The sequence below is a fragment of the Cebidichthys violaceus genome, unplaced genomic scaffold (assembly GCF_023349555.1).
Source record: "Cebidichthys violaceus isolate CVI_PGR_0920_01 unplaced genomic scaffold, fCebVio1.0.p SCAF_25, whole genome shotgun sequence".
NCBI classification, from domain to species: Eukaryota; Metazoa; Chordata; class Actinopteri; order Perciformes; family Stichaeidae; genus Cebidichthys; species Cebidichthys violaceus.
Genome location: NW_027176428.1, coordinates 6,586,428 through 6,607,902, shown reverse-complemented (window position 1 = coordinate 6,607,902; position 21,475 = coordinate 6,586,428). Strand labels below are relative to the sequence as shown.

The following is a 21,475-nucleotide window of genomic DNA, read 5'->3' as shown; positions in this document are numbered from 1 at the left end:
GGAAGTGAGGAAAAGTCTGGCAGTAATTAGTACATCCAGCATTCAGCAGCAAAAGCAAGTGCAGTGACTTTAAATCCGGCCCGCTGCGGATGACATGCTCGAGTATGGCTCGAGTCTGCAAAGGCCTGAATCTTCGCCCTGCTTCTGCAATGAGAGTGCTTGTTTATTGGTATTGAACATGTCCAAATTGCAGCAATGCACCCCCCAAATGTAAAGTAGGCCTACATCGGATGAACGGTTTTCGACTCCAGATATGCAAAGGGAATACCCACTTACACACAGAGATTTCTTGCTTTATGTAATTAGTTAGAGGCAGTGCATACTATTGAACTTCAAGAACAACTATTGTATGTCCTTACATTTGAATAGTTGAATTGTAACATCAACAATGCTGTAAATGATATGCTTCTCTGAACAGCTTCTAAATATAATCACTTAAAAAAAACAACTAATAACTATAAAGCCTGTTACATGAAATGATCAAGGTTTAAACCTTAAAAAGTCATAATTTGAATCAAAACAACTGTGGGAAGAATATTCATTAAAAACCATGTTTGGGTGATTTGGGGATTGAAATATTCGGTTTGCTTTTTATAAAAAATCTAAGATGATCCTATTACCAATTAAAATCAGTACTGAATGTAATTCATTTATAATTAAATTTGACACAACAGGAAAGGTCGAAGCAGGGTGTAAATATTCTTTATTTTTTTTAAATAACTTTTGGCATGTTCACCTGATTGATTCAAATGAAAAGAGACAGGGGGGCACACAAGAAAAGGCAACATGAGATCTACACAAGGGCTTGATTGAGAGAGACTTCCTTCATGATTAATTACACTAAGGATACAGGAGGGCTAAATAATAAAAGTGTGTGTCGGGCGGACAAAAGCAGAAGGAGACCATTAGTAGCTCCTGAGAAATAAGATCATTAACATAAAACTTGACTGTGAAAGTGAAAAAACCAAACATGAGTACACCCTGTCTACAGTACAGGCTGATATGATGATGTGCAGAGTGTTTGCTCGGCACACAAATAGCAGCAGTTGAGCATCACATGAACATTAGTCTTTACATCTTGTCTGCTGACCAGGGGGGCACTTAATGGATGCAATAATTCCTTATTCAATTGAATTTCCAAGCAAGTTTCGGAGTCCAGCATGGATCCAATGAGGTGTTTTCAGATCCTTTCAGTGACCTGCAGAGTTCATAGACATGTGGCGCCTTCAGGATGAGGTGTAGAAGGAGGTTTTCAGTGTGAATGTGGTTCCACAAACTTGAGAGTCAACATGAACCAACGTCCATTTCCAAAACCTACATGGATCATTTATTAAGGGTCCAGACTGGACCCATTCACACAGGCACTTTGTTCATTAGGTCAAATGTTTAACAGCAGGCTGGTTGTAAAGCCTGAATAAGTTCTTACATCTGTTAATGTCAGATTTAATATAAAATGGAAACTATATGATAATATATAGTAAATAAATCCTCTAAAAGTTGCAGTAACAATTAACAACCTATTCATTTTTATGAAACCTCTTTGATACCAGAAACATCTCTTTTATCTCTACAATCAAGGAGGTGTTTTGAGTAAAATTTGGTGTCACAATATGAAAACAATCATTTACCATTGACAGTAGAGTCAGGGGGGAAACAGTCAAAGTATTCTACTTTAACAGTATTCAATGTCAACAAGATTCATTCTGACCACAAAAAAAAACATTACAGGTTTTTAGCAATCGATGGTTGTCTTTAACATACAGCAAAATCACAAAAATAACCATAGAAAAGACAAGGTACTTAATTTTGATTTTCAAATACACCTGAGAGCAGCAAATATTAGTTACAGTATGGCTTCATTTTCAAGATATTGAACTAGTGGAAATTGTACTTCTTTACCATGTTATGTCCTTAATTAGTCTTTTCCTGACAGGCTTTGATACTCAGGCTTAGAGTTGCTCTTCATAGTTTTTCCATTTTGAGACACTTTGGTGTCCATTTCATCCAAAACATGTGATCTACAGAGAATACACTCAATATCATGACTTCTAATTTGTCTTTTTGTATCAAAAAGGCTCCACTAAGTTTGGCATTACTTGGGTTTGTTTGTGCATCTATTAGGAAATCTGAAATATGTGCTCGGAGAACATGTTTATTGTATATGAATGTATATTTTACATTTATGTTATTTATATAAACTATATACACCAAATATCTCTATACTGGAGAAACAAAATCAAAGCGATCCTATGACATGATTTTGGTTTACCCGTCGCATCTTTTAGACACAAATTGTTCTCTAAAAAGCTTTGGAGTGACTATGACCTACATGTTTGTCATGACAGTACATCGTCTACCATTCGGTCAAAATCATACCTGAATAAAAAAAGACAACAGTTCGTCAGAAATCATTGACTTGGAAGCTTGCTTTTTAAAACATCTTACGCCAACGTAACAGTTAAATGTTTTAGATTTAACCTCAACAAGTTGTTCTTACACTTAATTATCACATAATTCCTCATACAGAACGACACTCATAGAGCAGCTAATTTTACTGACATTGTTTCACAGAGTAAACTCACTGTTCATTCAGGGCGCTACTTCTATTTTTGGAGGATTTTCTAAGCATTATTTTTCAGACTACCACTCTCACCACTGAGTGTCAGTAGCACACCGTCAATAGGAAGACGTACAGCAGACCTCCAGTAATGAGCAGCAGCAGGATGCTACATATTTACTGCTGATAAAAGGGTCCATGTGTAGGCTGGGGTTTGTTCTGATTGGATTTTTACATTCATTATTCTGGTGAGACCCTTTTCTTTTGGTATTTTATGTAAGTTTGTACCTTACTCTGTGTGATGAAATTATCAAAAAATAGTGTGTCACCAACACAACCCTCTGGTTTATTGCTTTTCTGTAAAAAACATTTCATTATAAAGTACTTCTTTGAGGCACGAATGTTATATTAACATAAATTAATTTGATCATTCTTACAGCATGAGGCTCAGTCACCTTCTACACTGGAGTGACTTTTCAAGTAACATCTTGGAGCCTGTTGATGTGGAGGTATTATTTGTTATCTGATCTCCAAAGATGTAGTAGAGCTCCATCATTTCCTCCGTACGTCTCCACTCTGCTCAGCCGCTAAGGGGGTGTAGGTCCACTCTGACCTTCTCCCCAGTGCTCATCATGCCAATCGTGGGGTACCACCCTCCTACAGGTAAGGCCACTTCCCTCCGGCCCACAACCTTTCCATTTCTGGTGAAGAACACCTGCTCAAACACAAAAAGGGGACAGCAAGAAGACAATATATGCAGGAATGAAGTAAGGAAGACTCCCTGGTATTATATTCCAAGAATTTGACAGCATCTCACCGTGACCTTCCTCCCTTCCAAATCTTCTCCCTCATCCTCCTCATCTTCATTGTTTGCATACAAGTCATTCTGAACCTCGCTGGGTTTGGGAATCACATCGAGGTCCCAGTCGTCCACGTCATCTGAAAGAACCGAAACAGAAATAGAAAGAAAGACTATTAGAGGTTGTACATGATGAGGCACAGTGCTTTGGAAACAATATGAAGATGCTCACCTCCACCATCAAGGCTGTAGTCACGCGGGAACATGATCCCGCAGCCCATGATGTCCCCTTCAAAGCAGCGTGGACCAAACGCGTCCCCGATCCCACTGCCCTGGAACAACTTTCCATCATCTACACAGAACAACAGGGACGTTGATCAGAGCTGTATGTATCATGCATGAGAGAGTGTGATACAATTACGACACACGATGACGTCTGCCATCGCTAACATTTATATCAATACATTTCTTCGGTAGAGCAGTTTACAGTAAAATCCCACAGCAATGCATTGTTCTAGCGTTTCCCAGCTGGTGGAAGCCAAAGAAAGCTACATAATAATAATAATCTCTAGAATAATATCATTTCTAATAAAATGGCTACCAATAATAATAAAATACTAACAAATCAGTACTTTCTTCAATGGCCAGAAACATGGGTGACAATTTGGTGCCATTATATCATGATCAGCCAACTCTCACCTGCATGATAGGCTATAGACCCTCTGCTCCAACCTGGATGTCTATTTTTGGGGTAGTCCTGTGAGACAGAAGAGCAAGTGACATTTTGTGATTAAATAGCACATAAACTAGTCTCAACAATGTAATTTTATCACCAGCTGAATCAAAGACTCTGGTATTGTTTTCACTTTGTGAGTCTGTGTGTGTCATCACGGCAAAATGTGGTGTAGCAGGAACTACAACAGCAGAGGTTTTGAGTACTTTGCCAAGTGTTTCATTTCTGTGGACGGATTTTGTCACCATGATAGCATCTGTGTAAGACACAGTTACAAAACTTTTGCAGGTCTGTAGCTGAGGCCGGGTTAGAAGATGGTTTGTAAGGGCGCTGGAATTATGTCAATATTTATGATCAATCTATGTTTTGGATACCTCACAAAGACGAGTAAAAGCATTTACCGTATTTTCCGCACTATAAGGCGCACTTAAAAGCCTTTCATTTTCTCAAAAACGACAGTGCGCCTTGTAATCCGGAGCGCCTTATATATGGATCAATTGGTTAATTGGTAGATCCATACTGGTTGTACACGGAGCTCTGTCAAAATGTTTCAGTACGACTGGTAAACTACAAAGCCGCACCGCTTGCAGCATTACGGCTACCGTAGTCAGGGGCGTCGCCGAAGTAATAGCGGTAAACACCGGTACTGTGCTTACTCCTACTCTATTCTATGCGCCTTATAATCCGGTGCGCCCTATATATAAAAACAGTTCTAAAATAGGCCATTCATTGAAGGTGCGCCTTATAATCCGGTGCGCCTTATAGTGCGGAAAATACGGTATGCGCATTATCTTTAAAAGTTTCCCCTAATTTAATGTGGGGTTGCACATCAAACAGATTTGACAAGCTTCAGAAAAAATTACATCATCTGTGGGTTCTATTATTAATCACTAAAACAACACAGTTAATAGAGAGTATTTACAGTGATTTGTAACTGGAATTTGTTCAGGGGCCAGGTATATTTAAATATGTATTTACAGTGCAACTCCATTCCAAATGTTCTCAGGGTTTCTGGATGATCGGGAGCATTAGTTAAGAAGTCTGTTCACTGTACTTGTTTATTCACACATTTTGTATCTAGCTTTGGGCATCCCAAAGTGTTATTTCTATAAATATGGTTTGATGGACAAACAGCTAAATTAACATCATCTTTCACCAAGCAATGTGACTATGATGAGCTAAATCACCTCTAGAATAGTGACTTTCTACAAAAGGAGGGATTCCTGAAAGAAAAGAGATTAACTTTACAGTGAAGTGGTAAATTTTAAGTAGAAATCATATAAGCCCCTGTAAGCAGAGGACTGATGTAATGATGGGCACAGCAACAGATGAGAAAGGCAGATAAAGCAAAAGAAGACTGAAGAAAAACCACAGAATTAAAGAGACAAGTTGCGTAAAAGAGAGACAATGAGACTTTCCCTCAAAGCAATAAAAGAGAAAAGGAATGCACCAAAAACAATTGATTCTTCATCCAATATAAGCAACCTTTGTGCAACTAGAAACTGTAAAGCATGTGTTACCCAGAGACAGAGAGAGACACCTTTGTTTTGATTTCTGTAGCGAGAGGTAATGCTTCCCATCAGAAGACTGGAGATGACGGGACATGGTGCAAAACCTCAGGAATGACCGTTTAATGGATTTAAAATGCTTCACCAGAACCGCAGACACACATCGAGAAAAACAATTCCAGGAAAACAATCAGCAAAATGACAGAGCTCTATTCTCCACGCCATCTGACCCGAGGGCGCAACGTGCCCACACACAGTAACTAACAGCAGAGGTGTCAAGGGAAGCCTAATGAGTGCAACAGTTATCCACCACCTCCCAGGCCGTGAACACTGTCGCAGCTGGCAAAACAGCAGTGTAATTAGCAAAAAATGATGCTCAATCAATTAGCATCCAATAACTGAGACTCCCTGTCGAGTGCGGCAATAACAGAGCCACACTTCATCTCATATCTGTTGTTTGAATGCCACCATGATTGCACCCTCAGCCAACACTACGCCGTTTAATTTCTATTGAACGGGATGTGCATGAGTTCATGCGAGGACAAAAGGCAGCTGAATGCATCTCTGATGTGTAAACATTCAACAAGTCTTCTCTCAGACCCAACTTATTTTTCCAAAATATGTATCATCGATGGCTGTCATCCTTTGTGATTTAATACCACCTAATTAATTAGGATATCAACCTTTAATTGCTTAGCCTGAGGAATTATTTCTTTTCACCCCTTCCTGTGCACGGTGACTAACTGTAAAGGAAAGAAGAAGCAAAATAAAGCAGGAACTGACAGAATCTGAGACAAAACAATCAGATGCGCTCATCTCATAACTAACCTATCACACACTTGACTGCAGTGTTCTAGTTGACATGGTAGATTAGCATGTAAACGGAACAACCTGCTTTCTATGGAAAACCAGATGTGGGGGTAAAATGAGAGAATATTTATTCTGTTAGCTTTTCCTCTTTCGGTCATCCATCACTCAGACTGGAAACAGTGAGAGCAGTGGTGCATATGAGAGAGAGCAATGACGGCGAGAGAAGTTTTCTTTACCGACAGATAACCGCAGAGTGTGCAGTAAGTAACAGAGTGTGTCAGTGATAATGACATGTGATCATTATGGTGATGACTAAAAAGGAGGAGGCTCATACCCTGCGTGCCAGCCCCAGGGCAATATAACACTTCTCTCCAGCATCTGTGATCTCCAGTTCATAGTAGTGGAAGCGTGTGTTGAGAGGCCGGCGCGCCTGAGCCAAGCCCACGTCTACGATGCTCTTCCCTTTACCCACATACTCCAGCAGCTGTGGAAATAACAGACACATTCAGTTACCTACTCAGCAGACAGACAGACAGACAGACAGAGGTAGCATCACACAGCGGAGCATCTAGCAGGTAATGGGTCTATCGCGACCAACAGGGCTAGAAGAAGAGTGAATATTGGTTATATTATATATATCTACAGGGTAGCCGAAAACATGACCCCAAATAAATCCATATGTTGTTGCTGGATGTGTTGTATGCGTTAGGCACAACAACTTGTGAGACAATAACATGTCAGCATAATTTTTGTCTTATATGTGAAAATCAATAAAACACACCCTTGCTCAATTTAATACACTCAGAAGTTTTGATTGTACAGTCTTATCTAGAAACATCTGGTGGCTGATGTTAGCTCACTTTGATGTTCTCTATACATACACTATTAAGAGCATTAATAAAACAGCGCACAACTATTTGCAATGTAAAGATTTAGAGGAGTAATGTCTATCTTAGCAGAGGATGAAGTCACTCTCCCTCTGTGTGTGTTGTAACACAAGCTTCTCTGTGCTTTCTCTACATAGCCGGGCCGGCCATGCGTTCCTTTTAGTGCATGTTAGTTCATGTTATCGTGCCCCGCTGGCTAGCTCACGGCCGGCGCTGTGAACTGCTCTCAGATGGTGGTTACAGCTGATAATGCTGTGGTTTAATCTGGCCCATATAGAGAGACAAAGTCCTGCCCCAGTTCCACTAGCCTGCAGCACTTAAGTTTTTTCTGAAACAGCTGACGGTGTGACAGTAATTACTTTCTGTATTTGCTATTCAATGCAAATGCATCAAAACACATGCTTTAAGATCTAAACCTAACATTGATTTGAGTCTTATTATTATTTAGATAAATCACAACAAAACTGGTGGATGAGTGTATTCAAATTATTATAATGAAACAAAAACTTCTGCACAGACGACGATAGCTTCAGATTCTGTCTCTGCTTCCCTCTCAGTTTTGAGAGTGCATGTTTTATTCACACGTTATCCTATTAGGGATGTTAGATGATGAGGTAAAAAACTAGGTCATGCAACATCATGCAATTCTTTCTTTTCTAGAAAAATGGGGCAGGATTTTGATTCGTCATCCCTGCACCGAACTGTTTGGGTACAAAAAGCAAAGCTACGGCAGCAGAGATAACATAGCTGTTTACTACATGCAGCAGAGGACATCAACACCAGCAAAGCTGGGTCCATTTCCAGAGTCCCAAATGTCATCAGAGCAGTAGATGAACACATGGGACCACAATACAAAGAATCTGAAGATACAAGTCATACATGACCGTCTAGGCTCAACATGCCATTGCTAACATGAAGAGCAAAGCTAACTTTACTCTTCTTACAACAGGAGGTTGCGTGAGATTTAAAAAATAGACCAATAGTATTTGACATGTTTGAGCTCATTAAATCCAACCGCTGTCACTTCAGCACTAATAATAATAATAATAATAATAATAATAATAATAATAATAATAATATTTGCTTAAATCATACACCCACTTAAAATAAATAAAATATATTCCAAGTCTCATCCATCACCCTTTACAGACTGATTTGCTTTCAGAGAACTTCTTCTTCTTCTCTTCCCTTTCTGGCAGTGTGAAAGTACAAACCTCAAGAAGTAAACACTCGCTCTGGTGCAAATGCAAGAAGATGAAAAAAAAACAGAAACAGGGGGTGCCTAATAGTTGGAGAGCACAAACCTGTAATCTAAAAACATATATATATGACAATAAAAATATCAAAGCACACTATGCTTATCCATCATCAGCCCTGAAATTCCAAAGAAAAACAACACTGTTGCTTTGTTATTACATGTTTGGTTTTTATGTCCTGACAGCTTTCATGTCCTGCTAAAATGTGCAGATGTGTAATTGATGAGTTACAGCGGGATGATCAGACAGTGGTTTATAGGCCCTGAATTCATACAGGACATTTGTAGCAATATAGCATAATTAAATGTGCAGGTGGCATACAGGTACTGCCTAAGGGCTGCAGCGCTACGTTCCCCTCCCATCCTTTTTCTATTCAGGTTTTATGTGTATAGTTTAACGTCTGAGTCAGACACAAACACTGCGTCACAGGGAGGGGTGGAGTCCCAAACAAAGAGAAAGAGAGAGAGAGAGAGAGAGAGAGAGAGCAGGTCAAGCAGTACTTTAGAGAAAGTATTAGTCTGTTCCTATCAGGTATTTAGCAAAATCTAATATTTATGTCTGAATTTCTGTATCAACCATCTGGGATTTTGGGTTAGGACTTGCTATCTAAATGTTTGCACTTTGTCTTATTGATCTTCAAAACGAACATATAAAATAATCCAAATCAATGCAACTCTGACTGCTGACAGTAAGTTGGAGATTCGGGTGTGTTATGGTAAATGGTCTGTACTTCCAACCACACGTCATCATTCACCCATATTCATACACTGATGGCAGGGGCTACCATGCAAGGTGCCACCTGCCTAACTAACCATTCACACCCATTAAAGCAATTTGGGGTTAAGTGTCTTGCCCAAGCATGCATCGACATGGACTGGTGGAGCCGGGGATCGAACCGCTGATCCTCTGATTGAAGGACAACCCTGAGCCACAGTCGCCCGACAAAGAGTGTGCTACAGGGCTCTGGTAAGCTCGCTTCTTTCTGACTCCACACCTCCAAATTTTTTTATTTTTATCAGACTTCAGACAACTCCCTCTGGAGCCTCAAAATGCTTCATACAACTGTAAACAGAATTTTATGTGTGAAATCGGTGGAGTTCTTCTAAAGAGTTTGGGTTACTTAAATTATATGCATATGTCATGTTAAAAGTTGAAATACTGATGTAAATGAAATTCTAAACATTTGTTGTTACAGACCAGGACTTAATGGGAACTAATGGGTAAAACTGAATGAAATACAGGAGTGATGGAGTGACTCAAACAAGCAATGTACCACTTTTGAAATCTGGGCAAGGAGTCAAGCTAACAACATCAGTTAGCAGACAACCTTAATTAAAGCTTTCTGATATATAACAGACCAATTATCTTGTGTACACAGACTCTTCCTCTGCGTCATCCTCCCACTGATACAAGTCAATCATTACACATTGTGCACCTTTAAAAGGGAGACAACCTGTTACATTTTTATGTTATACTTTATGTCCCTGACTGTTTACAGTAGAATTGGTAAAAGAAATGATGAACATCTCTTAGTATATACATCTCTCAGCAACAAGACTTACCGTGCCAGTCACCTTGATGTCATGGAGACGGCCCCAGTCCTCCTCATGACTATCCACAATCATCTGTCCATCATCCTCCTCCATCCCCCATTCAGCGTTCAGGTCCAGCAGCACTTCTTCTCCCAAAGAGTGCATTCCCACTGCGGGGAAGAGAGCGTCAGGAGACGCTGGGATGTCCACACTGCCGACCTAGGCACACAATCACACACATTATTTTTTAGGGAAAGCTAGCTGGGAACTCTGAGTACACTTATATAATTGTTGAATAGTCTCAGGAAAAAAAAATATGATGGTAACAGGGCACTTACTTCTTTGCCATTTTTGGTAAAAAACACAGTTAGCTGTCCATCATCAGAGTCCAGAGAAACTCCACAGCCAATTCTGTCACCTCTGCAGCATTTTGGACCAAACTGCTGTCCTACAGTGTTTCCATTATACAGCCTGTGGAGAGACAAGTATGGGAGGTTGAATGGCTAATCATTGAGGCTCATTGTTATAAGATTGTCCAGAAAAACTCCGGAAGATACCTAGAAAATGTGCCCAGTAACTGAAAATGAAGGAAATAATGGCACAAAATCAACAGCTCATCTGTGTCATCTCCCTCTATGTAAGTCTCTCTAAAAAGAAGGGATCTCTTAACAGCCATTAAGTATGGACAGGTGGAATGATAATAGCAAGCAAAACCTGTTTTAATGTTCATATTAATTTTAAGACAGACAGGAAAAACATGTGGACCTATCCTTTAACATGAGCACACGTGTTCTTTGAGCTTCTTTGAGTGTATTGTTCTTTGAACAATACACTGTGTCAATCAGAAGTACATTATTCTGCTGGACCTCCATGTATCATTAACAACATGTTCAGTCTACAGTATGCGAAAAGAAAATCCTCCTTGTCACATACTTGCCATCATCAGCATGAAAAGCCACAGAGTGTGGGAGCCAGCCGGGCTGATGGTCCAGCTTGTAGAGCTGAGGTACCAAACCAACAGCAATCATTCCCCTCACTCCGGTATCGATGATGGTCACCTGCAAACACCACAGGTTGAATAACCACAAAGAAACACGAGAAAGAGAGTATCACTGCAAACAGTAGTCTCACGAAATTGACTTCATTTTAATCGGAAGGGTGTCATTAAATTCTGCGAACAACCTGAGATTCGGAGAAGTGGGCATCAAAGTGTAGTTTCTTCTAAATAATGTGAGGAGTCATTCAATTCTTGACACATCTTTGAAACTCAACCTTGAATTCAAGAGAAGCTGCTTTAACATCCAGAGCAGTGGGCTCCCCATTACACATCATGTGTGGGAGGCTTTTATATTGTGCATCAGCAGAACAAACTTGGTTGAGGCAGAAAAAGAGGAAGTGTATGAAAGGGGGGAGCGAGGGGTGAAGGACACAGATGTATTTTTTTCAATTAGGAGTTATTATATTTGTCTTTTGGTGGTTGTTGTCACACATGGATGAGTCACCCACTGAGATAAATCAAAGAACATGCACAGTGCATGTATGTTAGGGTTACAAATAAACAGGTTGAGCGAAGCTGTACTTGTGCTTTGAGCTAAATGCTAATGCTAGAATGGCAACATGCTGCCAATGACAAAGCAACAATGCAGATGATCAGCAGGTATAATGTTTATTCGCCATCTTAGTTTAGCATGTTAGCAGGCTAATATTTGCTAATTACCACTAAATACAAAGCAAAACTGAGGCTGATAGGAATGTCATTAGTTTTGCAGGCATTTAGTCATAAAGTAAAGTACTGGACTAATACATTTTTGATGATGGTGCTGCTACCGGTGTCATGGGAATCAATCATATAGTTAACAGACAAGGTGACATAACAGTTTCAAAGGGCCTACTTGAGGGATGCAGTTTCATTTGCCAGAAAAGTTTTCTGTCTCGGCTCCTTCAGGCTTTTTACATGCCTTTACATTTTGCTTTTGGGTTGGCACTGCTTCTCTTTTCACTTCATAAAGTTTCGAAACCAACCTGAAACTATATAGCATCTCTTTTGTACAGAGCTGCCTGTTGGTTCAAAGTGAAAACCCTGAGGTAAAGAGCTGGCCTTTACCGTTGTTATCATAACTGAATACTGACCATATGACATCATCCCTAGGGAGCCGTACATGGAAGCACTGCAATCGGAGTACTGCTGACAAATCCAGGACAAGGAGCGGAGGAAACTTTTAAGTTCTTTCCCATGACCTCAACGCTGGCCTCCTGAGAGTGAGAAGTAACCTTTTTTTCTGTGTCAGTATAAAACATGCAGATCAACCCTAAAATCTACAATCAGCATCCCCTTTTCTAACATTTATTAGCACATACACTCATTGACGCAAATCGTCCCCTTTCCTCCTCCTACGTGGCTCCCACAAAGTGAGTCACGGGGACGAAGCACACGCAAGTAAAAAGGTGCGAGGGTTAGTTACTGTTTCACTACACGTGAGCAGGATGCGTGTGTGTGTGTTTTAGGCAAGTTTGAACATGGTTAATTCTGAGGAACAGTCACTGTCCTGGGATGTTTGTGCACTACAGTGTCTAGACTACCGAGGGCTGTGAAATAAACAAACCAGAACACCATTTGTAATGAGCTGCAACTTATTTGGCTTTGTGAAACCAGTTTGCCAGGGCTGAGATAAGATCTGTATCAGATTAGGGTCAGTACATCCGTCACGTCGAAAACACGTCTGAAACTTGAATACACCGTGTCTGTATGCAGCAGCTGTGCTTGCAGTGTTACAGTATGTAGTACAGTATTAACCCTTCATACTGGCTGTTTTACTGGCTGCTAGCTGGGGCTGTTTACAAATAAAGAATCTGACTCAGCTGGTGTCAAAAGCATAGTATTGTACACTTTGTTGCTGGCATTTTAGCACAACGTCATGCAAGTAGCCACCAAGCGCATATTTCACGTTTTGAAACGAGTCAGCTGGAAACACTAGTTAAAAAGTCAGACGTTTCCAAACCACTCAACATGATCTTAATGAGCTAGCTAGCTACAGCTGATTAAAATCTTCCCACAACATCTGTAATTCCAGGTGCCAAAATGGTTGCTTGTGAATCCTGTTTTGTGTCTGTCGCCTTCTGAACTCAAGGTCTTGTTGGTTTAAAACGTGCAGAGAATTTCAAGTTCAAAATCTTCCTTTGTTATCATTGTAAGCGACGTATGTTCCATGCTAGGGTGGAAGGCTTGACAGGCATAGCAACAGTAACGACATGGGGCTGGACTCACAACACTGTTTGGGTGAAGTGAATCAATGCTAATAACACACATTTATGCAGGAAATGTGTGCGACCCTAGCGAATACATTTACTGAGCTTCTGGAAGACTACAGCTCCTTTTAATTGGTTTCTCCTCTGATCCAAAAATATATTGTTGTCTCACTTTAATCACAAAGGTTTTACAATAACAAAAAGCATATAGCGACACATTTTCTTAACCTTGATAAGTTTGTGTAAACATCAAAGTTGTTCAGGAGGAGATGTACAGTATGCAAAGGTGAATCTATTGCTATTTTCTGTGCTGGGACTTAATTGCTGACACATTGCTTCTGACTTTAGTATAAATTATTTTGGCATATGACTTGAAGAAACAACATTAGCTTCAGTACTCACTGTAGTTTCAGTCCCAGCAAACAATATAGAATAGAATATATTTCCAAGCTGAAAGATCTTTGTGTCTCATAAAAGAGCTGTTCCCAAGTAAGTGTAACGAAGACAAGCACTGAGACACTCTGCCAAGCCTCCTGTCATCAACACGGAACAAGGGCTGTGTCCTAAATCCATAATGAATACTAAAAATATAAAAGTTAACACTATATACTAATTCACAGTACACTATTTTGACAGAAAACAAATGTACTTTATCACTTTCTACTCACAGGAAATGAAAAGATGTGGATCACTGTTAACAGTTTCAAATATACTGCAGAATGTTTTTACAAAATAGTCGTACTTTACTGTTTTATGTTGTTGTCTGAAATATATCTGAGCCGATACCTCAGGTACTCGATAACCAATGAATTGTGGTGGATTTCTTTTATTTCCAGCTCCAAGGGGCTCCTTTATTTCTGTGGTGTTCTGCATTATCGACTAATCATTTTTCAACCAAACCACAAAAAACTATTGATTTGTGTGCAAAAAACTTGTTGGACTGATGAAGCTAATTTATATGAATATTACATACTCAGGTAGGTTTGAGTTCAGTTTGGGTTCATCATTTAATAGATAATTATTGTTAATCAATCACATTTACATTTACATGTAAAATCAAATGACGAGTGTGGCTGTAACATTTCCCTGACATAGAGGTATGATTTTCATAATTGGCGCTCCTGTGTCATATCAATAGTCATGGATTGAAAGGAAATTATCAACTCTTACTTCAAAGTAGCGATTTCTTCTCGACAATGGCCTGGCTGCAACAAAACAGCCAACTTCATCTGAATTCCCATGATACCTACAAGGAGATGCAAAAAGAAAGATAAATAGATATGACTGTAATCATCACAAAGTGGGATGCTGATTCAGCGAGCAAAGGAACAGCTCTAGCATGTTAAATGAGGGACTAAATCACAGAAGAAACCTGTGTCTCAAGTTCAAACACTCATTGCTCATCACTGCTACCTGAGTACGTCTCCGTCTCTCAGCATCCTTTTGAGCCGCTCCCGGTATCGCACTGCTCGCACTTCACGAATTTCTCGAATTCGCCTCCTCCAGTTCAGAAAGCGGTAATGAAGGTTTATGTCGTCCATGTCTGAAAATCATTACAATCTGGGACACAGGGAAACAAATTAAAACAATGTATTACATAACAACTAACATTAAATATTCATCTTAAAATAATGTATGTACATAAATTGTGCCTGGTGTTTTTTTTTAATGAAATATTCAAATGTAGATGTTCCCGTGTTTCTTCGGTCAATGGTTAATAAAGCCATAGAAAGGGACACCTCCAAAAAAAACAGCACAGGTCGTTCTTAAAACCACAGCAAACCTCTTAGACCACAACATGATTACATCTGTTGCCTGACTACGAGAGGGACCCGGCTTTTATCCTCAGGCCAAACCCTTCCTGCGAGGACTTGATGCGTTTGTGTTTTTCCATTTATGTTTAATCCCACATTCCAGAGACAAGCAAAGGCCTGGACAGTGATTGTACACTGTCAACAGGCACAAACGTGAGTCCCCTAGTTGTGTTAGCCCTGTGATGGTCAGGTGTCACCCTTGAGTGTCTTCCACTCCACGTGAACTCCAAGTGACTCAAGTATAGAACGGCTCTTATGTCAATGCCTGTGTATAATAGACGCCTTTACTGATGTGTTTCTGGTCTAACTGTAACACTGAAAACCTAAATGCCAACATTTTAATTCAATTTCTCACTGTTGTAGGACTGCAAACTATGATAGTTTACATTATTTATCAATCTGAAGTTCTTTTCCTCAATTTTTAAAACAATTGCCTCGTCTAAAAATGTCAGAACCTAATGAATTAATGAATGCCTATCAAAACAGCTTGCAGCTTATTTTTCTGTCCAGCTATCAGCCAAACGTCGGTGCATTTAACTGGTATACTAGTATTGCAAACATGCCCACAAGAGACTTTATTGATGCGTTGAGGATTCTTTGCAATTAAAGAACCTATTGATATTTATTTTTTTAAAGAAAAATGTCTTTGATCAAGAGGTAAATCCATCAAGTCTTTAAACAGACATCACGAATGAAGAAGAAGAAGAAGAAGAAGAAGAAGAAGAAGAAGAAGAAGAAGAAGAAGGCACAGCTCAACATGTGTTTACTGTGGATCAATACAAGGTTGAACACTCACAAGTAACACAAGTGCAGAATTATGATTACAGCATAGAGGGACTAAATTATTAACTAGTATGCTTTGTTGGTCCTTTCACATTTATAACTCAGTATATTAATTACAAAAGTATTTTAGTATGTGACGTCTTTAATGTTCACTGGCTCAGTGGTGGATCACTACAGTGCGGAGCCACAGCGTCGCATGACACAGACTGACGTCACATCAGGGGGAAATAGTTTCGTTGCCTTAAAAAAAGTTCTGTTTCTTGAAAACTATGGGCTCTTTTTCCAAAGTGATAATGAAACGAAGTTACCAGCCCGAATACGACTTAATAATACAGTTGAAGATCTAGTTGGTGATGCGTTTTGATAAGGTAAAGAAATTATGCGGACCATTACCTCAGATTAAGGTCTTCGGTTTACTATTTTACGAGCCTACCATAAACGCAGCATCGTATTTCCCAAACTACAGGCACGACTCGGTGGGCCGGCTGGCTGCTTTCAGTGTTACAGCATTAAGGCTAATTATGTACTGTAAACATGATTATATATCAGGTTATACACAAACTATTCACAGCCTATTTATCTCATGTGGGTTCCTTACTGTTTTAAAACTTGTAACGCGTCGTCCTTCGGTTTTTCTTCCAATTTTAAGGAGGTGAAGTCTGTCACTTTATGTCCAACCTGCCAAGCCGGAAGTCCCGCCCACTCAACCAATCACATCAGAGGATAAATACTGTGTGCAATCTTTAACCTGTGCGCTGCCGTGTGTTAATGTAGTCTTTTAACAGATTTTACGGTTGGCATTTGCGTATGTTTTACATGAGGAGTGCTCAACTATACAAATCTAAGGGGGTGAAAAGACGTTAGGGCCGTGTAAAAAAAGAAGCATCGTAACCTTAAGGTTTAGTTTTTTATGAAAACTGTTTTATTTTATACAAAAGTGAGCTAATAATAAAAACGTAACCTTGGGTGAATTCTTTTTATACTTTTTCGTCTATATTCTACTGTCATATTTAATGAAGTTCTGTTTTACTTTTGGAAAGGCAAGAATCACAGAGTAGTTAAAGTCTTAGTCTCATAAAGAGGACATTACATTGAAGTACGCTTTGGACATCTTCTCTCTGGGGTAAATCTGTGAGAAGCAGTTAAAAAAAGACATTGTTTGGTACATTACCAAAAATCCGTAAGTGATGAATTGTGGTCTTTTCATTTAATTTTTCTTGTATCACAGGGTGATCTAATGTTGATATAAATCATTATGTAGGTTAGTATATTTCCTCCAAATTGAATTAAGAAACTGTTACATACAGAACAGATGGAAACTGTTTTTACGTATAAAAAAATCAAGATACCTTATCACATTAATGAAAAGAATCGTATGAATTCAGAATCAACACAGAGGCCAGATGAAGTAGTCTAAGTGATATTCAAGTTAAGTAACTGTATTTCTGTATTGGCCTATATTTATAACTATATTGTATTTGTATCTGCAATGAAGTTGTCACAAGCTGGGGATTAAGACATGTTTAAGATCCCGTTTTATAATTCAATCTGTTTGTGACTCAGTCAGTGGAATTTGTAGGGTGGGACTTTTTGCTTGTAGCTATTAATGTCTTAGTCATCCAACCTTGATCGGCACTCCTTAGCCTCTCAGTGTGGCCATTTCCTACGAATCTTGAGCCCTGCAGTTACAGACTTTGTAAACACACTCTAGGAACGAAGTGTTTGTTCATGGTTGCCATTTAAACAAAAGTCCTAACAATGTCAAAAACAAGAACAGAAAGGGAGGAAATAACTGCTTTTACTCCTTTTTTATTATGACTGGGTGTTCTTTTCACAGCGCTTGTATTATGTTGAGTATTTTATAAGGAAAGTGGGTTTATTTGTCCTTTTTTAGATACATTTCTCACTGAATTTATGTGCATTTCAAATTATGCTCAAAGTATTGTGTTGTCGGCTCACAATAATCTCCTTAAACTGCACATAACTGTGGATAACGATGGATTATGAGGCCGATTACTATAAATAACATTTCAATGTTGAACTTGGTTGAGGTGGAGCTAGGTTTACATTATATTTAATAATCTCCTTATAGGTTTGTATGTAAAATCTGCAAAGTAACTTGTGACAAAGTGACTGATAAATGATGAAAACAACCAATGGTATGAGCATGCGTGTGTGTGTGCGTGTCAGAGACAAGAGAAAACAGGGTGTGCTCAGCTGTGAAAACATTCTCCATCATGTACCCTCCCATACCTTTCCCCACTGGGTTCGACTCTTTAAAAGCTGCTGCCAGTCGTGTCTGGCAGCCTCATTATCATTTTGTCTTGGCTTGAGGGAATTACTATCCACCTTTTGACACACTGCAGTCAGTGGATCTAAACTAAGACTAAGTCCTCAGTCAACAAGTCAGTTGTCAGAGACTGGACTGTTTGCATTTATTAGTGGACAACTTTCAGAGTGAGATGCTTCTGTATTTAGATATCCTGGTGCTGCTCCTCCTGCAGCCGGCTTTGTCGAGCTCAATGGTGCTGACCACACCGTCCAGAGGATGTCCCACCTGTAAATCAAAGTCCACACAGAGTCAGCCGGCTGTAGATTCAAATTCCACCGCTCCGGCCGTTGGAGAACCATGTGGGGTCTACACTCTGAGCTGCGCCCACGGTCTACGTTGTGCACCTGCAGAGGATGAGCCGAGGCCCCTCCGTGCCCTTCTGGAAGGCAGGGGAGTCTGCAGTAACGCCAGCAGCGTCAGCCCGACTGAAAATGTCCAGTCTGTAGGTAAGATGAAATTCAGGCTTAGGTGAGGTTCATGATTTATGGATTTTCAAAACTCACCATTTCCTGATTGATTTGTCAGTTTTTGAGAGGGTGACGTCGTTACATTTCACATCTAATCTGCAAATGAGCGTTCAATCAATCCTGCTATAATTTGATCATTAGTTTGTGATAGTTATGAGGAAATTTGAATAGAGAAACACACCTGTTTTTACACAATGAGTTAATTTTTTCATAAATCAATCCCAGACAAGCTGTTACTTAAGAACAATAGATGTAATGAAACATCACAGTTGGCTGCATGAGAAATGTTTTTATGGCTCAGTGGCCGCAGTATAATCATAGATTTTATTTTCAAGATTGTTTTTATCACATCTATTAGTGCTTTTAGTATTATTGGTTCTATTAGTTAAGAATAAAGCACATTACAGTTTTTGACGAGTTAATAAAAATGAATAATTGGAGCTGACCTCACAATAAAATGAAATGAATGTTGTTTGATTATTATGTAGGTAGTCACGCAGTAACAAGTGCTCAATGCTAAATGTTTTTTTCTGTGTCTGATCCTAGACCCAGCAACTACTGAGGATCCAAACGAGGTAACTAAACTTCATCTAATGACCTTAACAATTCAGAGAAACAGTACATAAGTTGAACTCGATCAGACCTTCACATGTATCTGTTGAACTCTCCCTACAGGCTCCATGTCGTAAACTGCTAACTTCACTTATCAAAGGTCTTGATGCCCATTTATTTAAGTCCCATCATGATATCTACATGCCCAACTGTGACAAGCGTGGTTTCTTCCGAAAGAAGCAGGTATGTTTGCAAATATGACGAAAGCATGTGAACAAGACTTTCCTACAGACGTGTGGTTGTATTTCCAGCTGCAAAAACAATCTTTGTTTGCTCTGTTTGGGCAGTGTTGGTCGTCTCGAGGTAAGCGGCGTGGCAATTGCTGGTGTGTGGATCAGAAGGGCATGCCAGTCTCCTCAAACACTAAACAAAAAGGCGGCCTGAGTTGTTAAAGTTCCATGATGCCCGGACTGAAGTAGAGGAGGCTGAAGCTTCATTACCAATACGAGATAAAGATGAAGGAACACCAATACAAAGTCTAAAGGAGCTCAACACAGTCTCTCATTTCATGCTCCACCAGCCAGAAACAGCTCTCCACCAATGAAAAGCTGTTTCCAAATCAGGTGTAACTTTGTATCCTTGCGCCCTCTACTGAACATATTGGGAGTGTATTGATTAGACATTACTGTCATATCAACTGATATGAGATGTCAATGTACACTATATCAAATGTGTATTAACAGATGACTTTGCAGCATTAGATGTAGAAACTGAGCCTACAGTTTGAGCTACACATATTCAAGTTGTTCATCTTTATGCTTCAACATTTTAACACTATTAATATTTCTAGCCATCAACCAAGATCTTAAACAATATGATTTGGATCATTGTATCATATTTATACATACATTTTCAGTATTTTTTTTATTATGATTGTATTACTGTAATTGCTGTACATACATCTCTAGATGTAATCCTATTTATGTTACTTTGAATATTATATTTATATTAATATTGCTAGTAATCTGAATAAGTCATTTATCAGTGGTTGCCCATTAGAGCAGACACCTAAGGAATTATTTTAAAAACCTAATGCAGAATTACGGAGGCATTATTATAATTTTTTGGCATTCATGAAGAAAATGTACCTCTTAAGGTTAAAACTGACACTGACGGGCAATATTGCAAACATGCCCACCAGAGGTAAATCCACCAAGTCTTTAAAACCAGCATCACGAATGAAGAAGAAGAAGAAGAGGAAGAGGAAGAAGAAGAAGAAGAAGAAGAAGAAGAAGAAGAAGAAGAAGAAGAAGAAGGCACTGCTCAACATGTGTTTACTGTGGATCAATGCAAGGTTGAACAGTAACACTCACATGTAAAGCAACTACATAATTATGATTACAGCATAGAGGGCCTAAATTATTAACTTACCAGTCAATAGTCATATTTATTATTCAACAGAAAGGAGATTAAATGCATTTTGAGATCAAACTCTATTAGAATTGTGGCTGCAATAAAAGCATTATGACAGTTTATCATCTGCATACATATAGTTACAGAAAGAACCATGATGTTTGTAATAACTTGTGCAACATTTATCCAACATGTACGCTGAGTGAAAAATAGATATGAATGCATTTTGCAACAGTCAATTAAAGCCATGTAATAAAAACTACTTTCCTTAAAATGTTCAGTTTTTGTTGGACTGTTGTATTTGACTTTATTATACTGAGAGGTGTTTGTAAAATGTTGCCCTCATCATTTAGATGAAGTTATAAAATATTAAATACACTTTATGACAGTGGCTCCAAACCACGTGGGTCCGAAGATAAATCTGAGGGGTGATTTAGAATTTTTAACTTAAAAGTGGAAAATAAAACTGCAATATTTCTGTTGCACTAAATGTTGGCTGTTTTTCATGGATACTTTCCAATGCTGGATACTTTCATGTCTTTATGCCTGTGAATCCTTCAAATTAAGAAATTACAAAAAGCTAAATTTGCTCTTTGGTTGAACTGCTCTTAACTCAAGCCAACAGCAAACCTGTTACACTTTAACACAAAGCCACCACTAACTGCAGTTCACAAAGGTATCTACTTTAACAAAACTATTGCTTTGTTTTATTTGTGTAGGCTAGGAAAAACGTTTTTTTTATGAGTGGCAAATAACATGCAAAGGCGTTCTGTAATCTCAAGATAA

The 21,475-nt window shown here is 39.1% G+C and overlaps 2 protein-coding genes across 3 annotated transcripts; one reads left to right on the top strand and one right to left on the bottom strand.

Annotated features, from left to right (window-relative positions):
- Positions 1-686: 686 nt before the first annotated feature.
- LOC137879524 (SPRY domain-containing protein 3-like) lies at positions 687-16,612 on the bottom strand. Its single transcript, XM_068720294.1, has 11 exons — positions 16,524-16,612; positions 14,742-14,888; positions 14,499-14,574; positions 11,016-11,140; positions 10,421-10,553; positions 10,113-10,301; positions 6,742-6,891; positions 4,056-4,113; positions 3,589-3,708; positions 3,375-3,496; positions 687-3,272 (listed from the first exon to the last, which is right to left on the bottom strand). Exons 2-11 carry the CDS (start codon positions 14,867-14,869, stop codon positions 3,138-3,140), a joined length of 1,236 nt encoding a protein of 411 aa, XP_068576395.1. The 5' UTR covers positions 14,870-14,888; positions 16,524-16,612; the 3' UTR covers positions 687-3,137.
- LOC137879525 (insulin-like growth factor-binding protein 6) lies at positions 16,225-20,969 on the top strand. 2 transcript variants are annotated; one of them, XM_068720297.1, is made up of 5 exons: positions 16,225-16,293; positions 18,404-18,703; positions 19,271-19,299; positions 19,400-19,519; positions 19,624-20,969. In XM_068720297.1, exons 2-5 carry the CDS (start codon positions 18,448-18,450, stop codon positions 19,726-19,728), a joined length of 510 nt encoding a protein of 169 aa, XP_068576398.1. In that variant the 5' UTR covers positions 16,225-16,293; positions 18,404-18,447; the 3' UTR covers positions 19,729-20,969. The 2 variants fall into 2 exon arrangements, with proteins under 2 accessions (XP_068576398.1, XP_068576396.1); XM_068720295.1 differs by lacking the exon at positions 16,225-16,293 and having other exon boundaries at positions 18,187-18,703.
- The last annotated feature ends 506 nt before the right edge of the window (positions 20,970-21,475 follow it).

Excerpts from the sequence above, each read along its gene's own strand:
- LOC137879524 (XM_068720294.1), bottom strand. The coding sequence starts at position 14,869 with ATGGACGACATAAACCTTCATTACCGCTTTCTGAACTGGAGGAGGCGA. Across the intron at positions 10,554-11,015 it reads TTTCATGCTGATGATGGCAA|GCTGTATAATGGAAACACTG; the intron begins GTATGTGACAAG and ends GTCTCTCCACAG. Across the intron at positions 4,114-6,741 it reads CCCTGGGGCTGGCACGCAGG|GACTACCCCAAAAATAGACA; the intron begins GTATGAGCCTCC and ends TCTGTCTCACAG.
- LOC137879525 (XM_068720295.1), top strand. The coding sequence starts at position 18,388 with ATGCTTCTGTATTTAGATATCCTGGTGCTGCTCCTCCTGCAGCCGGCT. Across the intron at positions 18,704-19,270 it reads TGAAAATGTCCAGTCTGTAG|ACCCAGCAACTACTGAGGAT; the intron begins GTAAGATGAAAT and ends GTCTGATCCTAG. Across the intron at positions 19,300-19,399 it reads CTACTGAGGATCCAAACGAG|GCTCCATGTCGTAAACTGCT; the intron begins GTAACTAAACTT and ends CTCTCCCTACAG.